General features: G+C 52.5%; 1 protein-coding gene across 1 annotated transcript; it reads right to left on the reverse strand.

Moving 5' to 3' along the window:
* Positions 1 to 364: 364 nt before the first annotated feature.
* On the reverse strand, positions 365 to 2,378 carry LOC104430735 (thaumatin-like protein 1). Its single transcript, XM_010043459.3, has 3 exons — positions 2,155 to 2,378; positions 1,369 to 2,068; positions 365 to 1,180 (listed from the first exon to the last, which is right to left on the reverse strand). Exons 1-3 carry the CDS (start codon positions 2,216 to 2,218, stop codon positions 1,012 to 1,014), a joined length of 933 nt encoding a protein of 310 aa, XP_010041761.1. The 5' UTR covers positions 2,219 to 2,378; the 3' UTR covers positions 365 to 1,011.
* Positions 2,379 to 8,118: the final 5,740 nt, after the last annotated feature.

Genomic DNA, 8,118 nt, shown 5'->3' on the forward strand with positions numbered 1-8,118 from the left:
TACTAAACATAGGCATGCACTACCAACGTTCCCACCCAATGACTATAGCATCATTGTGTCTACCCATTGCTAGTGCTGCCGCCACCTCTGAGGGCACTAGCAAGTTGAGGGGCTTTTTTATTTATTTTTTATTTATAGGTATTAGACACATTCTTACTAAACACAAGCAAGCACCAACACTGTTCTCACCTTGACAACTGAAGCATCATTGCGTCTACACATTACTAGTGCCGCCGCCACCGAAAGGAAATTCTGAATTGATAACTCATGTTGAATCGACGGATAATATATATATATATATATATATATATATATATATATATATATATATATATATAATAATGAGAATGGTAACATCAGAAAATAAACAACCAATATATATTACAATTCGGCCTAGTAATCATTGTCGCTCGCTCTACTCTTCCGAACCAACGCTTATAAATTAAAGGCCAAGAATTGACCGCACCACGAGCCGAGGCGTGTTCCTCTTGTGAAGAGAAAACGTGACTCATGACGCAGGACTTACGTGCATATGAAGCCAGCCCCCATCCCATCTTCCACCAAATTGCGAATATTTTACCAACTCCTAATAAAAAATTCACATAAAACGAAATTTCACCGGCCGTTTATCTTGCCGGCTTCGAATAAAAATAAGAATAAACGACAATTTCGGCGACGTTTTGATTCCGAACTGGGCCGTCCATTGAAATAACTGGTACGGTCCAGCCAAAACTGTTGTGGGCCTCCGAGAGGAGGAAGGGCCCACCCGAAAAATAAAAAAAAGGAGTCGGAAGTAAAACGGCCGGCCGGACGCCGCCGTCAGCGAGCAGTGATGATCGGAGAGAAAGTAGTTGCAACAACTGCCAAACTGCAGCCAAAGCGACCGGGGCAACAAAGGGCGGGGCGTCTCGATCTCGTGTGGTCCGATATAGAGGCCGGCGACGTGATAGATGCCATGGGGGCTGATGAGTCGGATGCCGGCGGTACGTCGCCATCCGCAAGCAGTGATGATCAGATAGAAAGTAGTTGCAACAACTGCCAAACTGCCGCCAAAGCCATCGGGGCGACAAATGGCCGGGATCTCAGTCTCGTGCGGTTGGATGCGGAGGTCTGCAACGCGATCAATGCTGCAGGGGCCGATGAGTTGGACGTTGGCGCTGGATCGCCTGCCGCCTTCACACTGCCGCCAACAACCATTGCACGGGATGATCAGTCAGAAGATCGGTCTAAACTTGGTTTTTGTATATAGAAATTACACTTTTTCAAAAGGATTTTCCACTTAAATTCATGACAGCTACGTAAAGACAGGAATTCCAAAGTCAAAGTATGTAAGCCGGCGGTATGACGGATGGCGAAGGAGAATTTTACCTAGACGACGGCGAAGGGCAGAAAGTGATGACGTAATCGGCGGATGCGCAGGTGAATATGCTGGTCCCGTCGTCGTACGCGTAGCTATAGGCGGTCGGGCACGCTTGCTTGAAGAACTCCGAGTACCCGCTCGGCTTGCACGTGGCCGGCGTCGAGTAGGCCCCGCTGCAGCAGTACTGCGGGTCCCCGAACGCTTCGCACGCGCTCTTGCAAGCCACGCTGGCGCCGCCGCCATCGGTGTCCACCTGGAGCTCCTTGGGGCAACCGGCGTTCAGGTCGGCGGCGCAGCCCGTGGCGGTGCAGTTCCCGCCCTTCCCGCCCCGCGGCACCACCCACATGGGGAGGTTGTAGCCGTCAACGAGGCTGACGTCGTAGAAGTCGAGCCCGTTCGCGCCATCGAGGGTGAACTCCGCCAGCGTGGCAGGGGGCACCGCGCCCGACCCGGAGCACTCGACGGTGGGGGAGCCGCAGTCGCCCGTGACGCAGACAAACCGGCCCTCAGTGGCGTTCTGGGCGCAGAGGGTGCGGCCCCACAGGCGGCCGGACCAGGACGCGGGCACGGAGATGGCGTTGGACTGGCCGGGCTGGAGGGCGAACCCGGTGGTGGGGAGCTGCGGGGTGCCGGCGTTGGAGAGGATGCCGGGCCAGACGGTGTAGGCGCATTGGTTGAGGATCGTGAAGGTTGCTGAATCCACAACACCTGCAAGTTTGGGAGAATGAGAAATTCAACAGTCTTGTGACGGTGAACATTGGACAGAACAATCTTGAAGTTGGCTAACGTCTTACCTGAAAACACGAGGACATGGAAGAAGAGTACAAGGAGGGAAGCGACGCCTCCAGCTTCAGACATCGAATTAACCTAGGAGCAAGAACACAGCGACTAATCAGAGAATTTCTTCTGTAGGAGTATAATGTCTCTCTCTCTCTCCCTCCCGTGAAAGGTCAAATCTGTTGGGATTAGGAGAGATTTGGAAGCGGCATCATCGGAGGGCGCGCGAATTTATAGAGGGGGCAGGTTCGGCTTACATTGTGCAGTTTGCATGCAGATGAGCACAGCCTTAAGCGTGCAATGCCGGCTTACCCAAAGCTGGGCCCCATGTCGGGCCCACGGTGAGCAAACGCACGCCCGGGCTCAGCCACAGGATAGTCCAGTCAGCTCTTTTGTTTTCCACGCGGGGAAATCGCCACCAACAGCCCAAATTCAGTTTAGCAGAGCTGGAGTGAGTAATCATCCTACTCATAAAAATAAAGTAAACTTATCTATAAAAGAAGGGAAATCTAATATCTATGGTGCTGGAGGGAGAAGTTTTAGGACTGCCGCTCCACTTTTTTTACTTACTAAGAGTTGACACCTGAATGGTGATTGAGATGACAGAGAATGGAGAGAATGAGGCATGTTTGCAAAGGTCAAAAGCGTCCACTGAATGGGTAGTTTTCTTTCTTTTATTATGGTCGGAATCTGAATGGCTAGTTTAGTTGCTTTTTCCATTGATGGATATCTTGACAACTTCAAGGGCCGAGCTACGATCACAAATGGCCAAGTCAATGGGTGATCAGTTCAGGAGATTTTGTCGCTTGATTTGTCAATTGTTTCGTCATTCAGCTTCTGGGGTTACTGTTGTCTTCTTCGATCGGATCGAAGATGATGAGAGAAAGGGAATGGAGTTAGCCATGCAGGTGCGTTAGAACAGAGGGTAAGCCACGTATGCTTCAACCATTTTAATTGATCTTAAATTCTTCCGATATTGTACTTCGGACTTTGTAGTTTTATAATCGGAGATTTATGATGCATGAGCTTTGATTCGATGCTGGCTTCTGTAAATTTGTATGTTTGTTTTATATATTTAACATAGGAATATGGCTATTACAGAATACTATTGTTGGTTATGGTACTCTATGGGAACCTTTGGGGGTGTTGTATCGAAACCTGTAACAAATTCGGAAGGGTTTGGGAAGTAATTGAAAGTTAATGGTATGGGTTTAGTAAAGCATTAGCCGGTCCATGGGTGAGGGCCATGAAGCTCTTGCCGGCTGCAAGCAAGGCTCGCAACCCTTATTGGATTTGGGCAAGGGCCGCGAGACCCTTGCCTTAATAGATCTGGCAATGATGTTGCGGCCCTCGCCCACCACCAGCAATGGCTTCATGACCCTAGCTTAGTGACCGGCATGGAAACAAAAGAAAAGAACAGAAAAGAAATTAAATCAATAAAGATTCCATTAAGTGTGAGCAAGGCCATGAACGTGCCCAGCTTGGCCAAAATGGTATGTGCCAATACCGTGGAGAGGGATGCTCGCTTTCCCGGCTATGCACTTTGCATGACTTCTCTCGATCATTCATGGGATCGAGTTCTCGAGACAAGCACGTGTCTTGGCCAATCGGTTCGTGGACTCTTTGCTTTCATGGGGGATGGACCATGCATTGCGCTCGCCCAAGGGCGTAGGTCGAGACATGACAGTGACCCAAGCAAGCAACCCAATGATGATCTCGGGACTTCAACTTGAGCACGGATGAAGCGAAAAGAACCCACCTTAGAGATCAGGGAAGCGTTACTTTTGAGTATGAATCTACGATGCGAGATAAACTTCCGAAGGAATTCCCACCTCGTGAATCGGTGGATCGTGAGATGGAGCTTGTGCCAGGAGCCAGAACACCTATCCGAGCGCCTTAATCGATGGTCCCTCTCGAGTTTAGTGAGTCAAGGAAGTGAGAAAATATTGGGTAGGGCTTTGAGGCCAGTGTCACGGGTCGATCAATTTCGGTCGATCAAACACCGCGCGGCCTTAGGATCGGTGATCCCAAGTCAGCCTCACACACACACTTGCTCGAACACAAGAACCGAATGGGCAAAGAGAGTGTATATTGCTTGTGAACGAACTGATTACATTGTGGGAGAGGGATCCATATTTATACAAGAGTGGGTCGCATCTCGGCCGTGGATCGTCCCTCCGATCCAACGGTCCATTTTGAATCCGTATAATCATTACAAGCTATACAACAGACTACTCGAAGGCTACTCGATGGTCTGCACCCGGCAGGCCCTTGGGAAGTCCATGGGTCGCGCGCGTCAGGCCTTGGGCAGATCATGGGCGTGCGTCAGAAGCAAGATCAGGGTTGCAGGTCGGTCTGACACGCGACCAGCTGAACCGTCACGGGCCACTCGAGCATCGCTCAGGGGTCGCCCAAGGGCCGTGCATGGGCCTTCCGCTCGTTCTGCTCATGGGTCGTTCGTGGGCTGCTTTCGGGCAGCCCTTTGTGCGTGACACGGTCCCTCACGGACGATCTTGGATCATGCTTGTCCGTGGGCCGTGTCATTCTCCCCCACCTAATCTGGCGACGCCTCGTCGCGTCCGTGGCATGGAAGGCTTCGATGTGCCCCTTGAATTCCCACGAGCCTCGGAGGGTTCCCAGCTTGCTTCACTCTTAGGAAGGCCTCTCCACTGGACGAGGTACTCCTTCCTTGGTGCCCGATACTTCTTCCGTATGGTCCGATCCGCTAGGATACACTCAATATCCCGATCATAGGAGGTCTTCACCCCAAGGGGCGCTCGCTGTGATGTGCCCCGATCCGGATCATCCTCGTCCACGTGAAACGGCTTCAACATGCTCACATGGAACACGGGGTGGAGCCTGAACTTGGACGGTATGTCCAATTTGTACGCCACATTTCCGATCCGTTGTATCACTCGAAATGGGCCTTCATAGCGACGGATCAGCCCTTTGTTCACGTTTCTGTACCGAAGGACGAGGTGCAACTTGACTAGCACCAAGTCTCCGACCTGAAACTCCACATGCCGTTGCTTTCGGTCAGCCCATTTCTTCGTTCGTTTCGCGGCCCTATCCAGACATGCCCGGGCCAAGTCCACGTGCTCACCCCATTCCTTAGCGAGTTTGTATGCGGCCGGGCTACTTCCTCGATATCCCGAAGCGATTGCGCTTGGCGTGAGCGGCTGTTGCCCGGTCACAATTTCGAACGGGCTTTGACTCGTGGACTCACTCCGCTGCAAGTTGTAAGAGAATTGGGCCACGTCAATCAGTCGTGCCCAGTTCGCTTGCGTGTTGCTCACATAGTGCCGAAGGTAGATCTCCAGCAATCCATTCACTCGCTCAGTTTGTCCGTCGGTCTGCGGATGCATGCTGGTGGAGAGATTAAGACTCGTCCCCAGCAACTTGAAGAGCTCGGTCCAAAGCCGTCCGGTGAACCGAGAGTCGCAATCGCTCACGATCGTGCGTGGAACACCCCAATATTTGACGACGTGCTTGAGGAACAGTTTGGCAGCTTCCTCGGCTGGGCATTCCATCGTGGTTGGCACAAACGTCGCATATTTGGAGAGGCGATCTACCACAACCATGAGAGCCCGACACCCTTCGGACTTGGGCAAATTCACAATGAAGTCCATGGAGACGCTCTCCCATGGACGTTCCGGGATGGGCAACGGTTCAAGGAGCCCCGCGGGAGGCCGTTGCTCTATCTTGTCTTGTTGGCAGACAAGGCACGTCCGCACGTATGTCTCCACATCATCCCGCATGTGCGGCAAGAAGTATTGATCTTCAACGAGCGCCATGGCGCGGTGGATCCCTGGATGTCCCGCCCATTTGGAGTTGTGGCACTCTTTTAAGATTTCCTTCCGAAGCTTCCCGTGGAGCGGCACATAGAGTCGCCGTCTTTTGGTGTAGAGGAGGCCATTCTCTAGCCAAAATATCCTCGTCAAGCCCTTTTGTGCGTATTGAAGGAGGGCTTGGGCTCTTTGATCATGCTTCAGCCCCTCCTTAATACGATCAACCCACGGGCAATCGGGCCTGCTCACCACATTGGCCAATTCGAACTTCCCGCTAAGGCGTCGGCCACGGAATTGGACTTTCCGGGCTTATACTCCAGCACATAATCGAACTCGGCCAGGAAGTCTTGCCACCGAGCTTGTTTCGGGCTGAGCTTCTTCTGAGTTTGGAAGTAGCTCGTAGCCACATTGTCGGTCCTCACGACGAACCGGGACCCCAAGATATAGTGCCTCCATGTGCGAAGGCAGTGCACCACCGCGGTCATCTCCTTCTCTTGGACCGTGTATCGCCGCTCGGCATCATTCAACTTTCGGGACTCGAAGGCCACTGGATGACCTTCTTGCATCAAGACACCCCCGATGGCAAAATCAGAAGCATCGGTCTCCACCTCATATGGCTTGGTGTAGCTGGGCAGCATGAGTACCGGCTCTTTGGTCATGGTTCGTTTCAACCGCTCAAACGTCTCTTGACACCGATCCGTCCACTCCCACGGCCTTTCTTTCTTCAGCATATCCGTGAGTGGCACGGTGAGACGCGAATACTCCCGGATGAAGCGCCGGTAGTAGTTCGTGAGACCAAGAAAGGATCTCGGCTCGCCACCTTGGTTGGTGGCTCCCAATCAACAATGGCACGGATCTTGGCCGTGTCCATCCGCACACGTCCGCCCCCAACGATGTGCCCAAGGAACGGAATCTCTTTTTGTGCAAAGGCACATTTCTCACGTTTCACATACAAGTCGTTCTCTCGGAGGGTCCGAAAAACTCGACTCAAATGCTCAACATGCTCCTCAAGCGTCCGGCTATATATTACTATATCATCAAGATAAACTACAACGAACCGATCAAGGAACGGGTGTAGTACCTTGTTCATGAGTGTGCAGAACGTAGCCGGCGCATTGGTCAAGCCGAATGGCATGACAAGGAACTTGTATGATCCATAGCGGGTCACACATGCTGTCTTTGGCTCGTCCCCCTCAGCAATCCGCACTTGATAATACCCCGATCGAAGGTCGAGCTTGGAGAACCAGCGGGCTTCTCCGAGCTGATCGAACAAGTCAGCAATAAGGGGAATCGGGTACTTATTCTTGACGGTCAGTTTGTTCAATGCCCGGTAGTCGATACACATACGGAGGGATCCGTCGTGCTTCTTTTGGAACAAGACCGAGGCACCGAACGGGGCCTTAGATGGGCGCACATATCCAGCATCCAGCAGCTCTTTGAGCTGTTTCCTCAGTTCCTCCAACTCGGGCGGGGCCATGCGATAGGGGGACATGGCCGGTGGTCGAGCATCGGGTACCAGCTCGATCCGATGGTCGACCTCTCTCCGAGGGGGCAGCTTCTTGGGCAGTTCGGGCGGCATCACATCCTGGAAGGCATCGAGGACTCGGGATACTTCTTCCGGTACCGAGCTTTCCTCCGCGCCCTCCTCCTTCAAGGCCGCTAGGAAGGTCGCCTCGCCTTTCTTCAGCCCTTTAGCAAGCTGCATGGCCGACAACATCTTCCTATCGCGTCCCGATTCACGATAGATCGGGACCATGCATTGGCACCGCTTGTCCAGAATGCATATGCAATCCGCGAAGGGCATGACACCCGCATTGATCCGATCGAGAAATCCCAAACCGAGTACGAAGTCGTAGTCATCAAGGGGGATTACCTCGATATCTTCTTTGCTGGTCCAAGGACCTAGGTGAAACTCCACGCCCTTGGCCATGCCGCTGGTCGGGACTTCTCTGGAATTCACCGTTTTGAGCCAACCGGACTCATTCGCCTCGACCGGAAGATGCAGCTTCTTCGCGGCCTCTTTGGATATGAACAGATCGGACGCCCTGGTATCCACGAGTGCGCTCATCGTGGTACCCCCGATCTTGACGTCTACGAACATCATTCCTTTTGGTTCTTTGGCCTTCTTGGAGGCCTTGATCGTTCCAAGGATCCGCAACGATCCCAACCGCGCCTCCTCTCGTGGCTGGTCCT

Source organism: Eucalyptus grandis, chromosome 9 (genome assembly GCF_016545825.1).
Source record: "Eucalyptus grandis isolate ANBG69807.140 chromosome 9, ASM1654582v1, whole genome shotgun sequence".
NCBI lineage: Eukaryota > Viridiplantae > Streptophyta > Magnoliopsida > Myrtales > Myrtaceae > Eucalyptus > Eucalyptus grandis.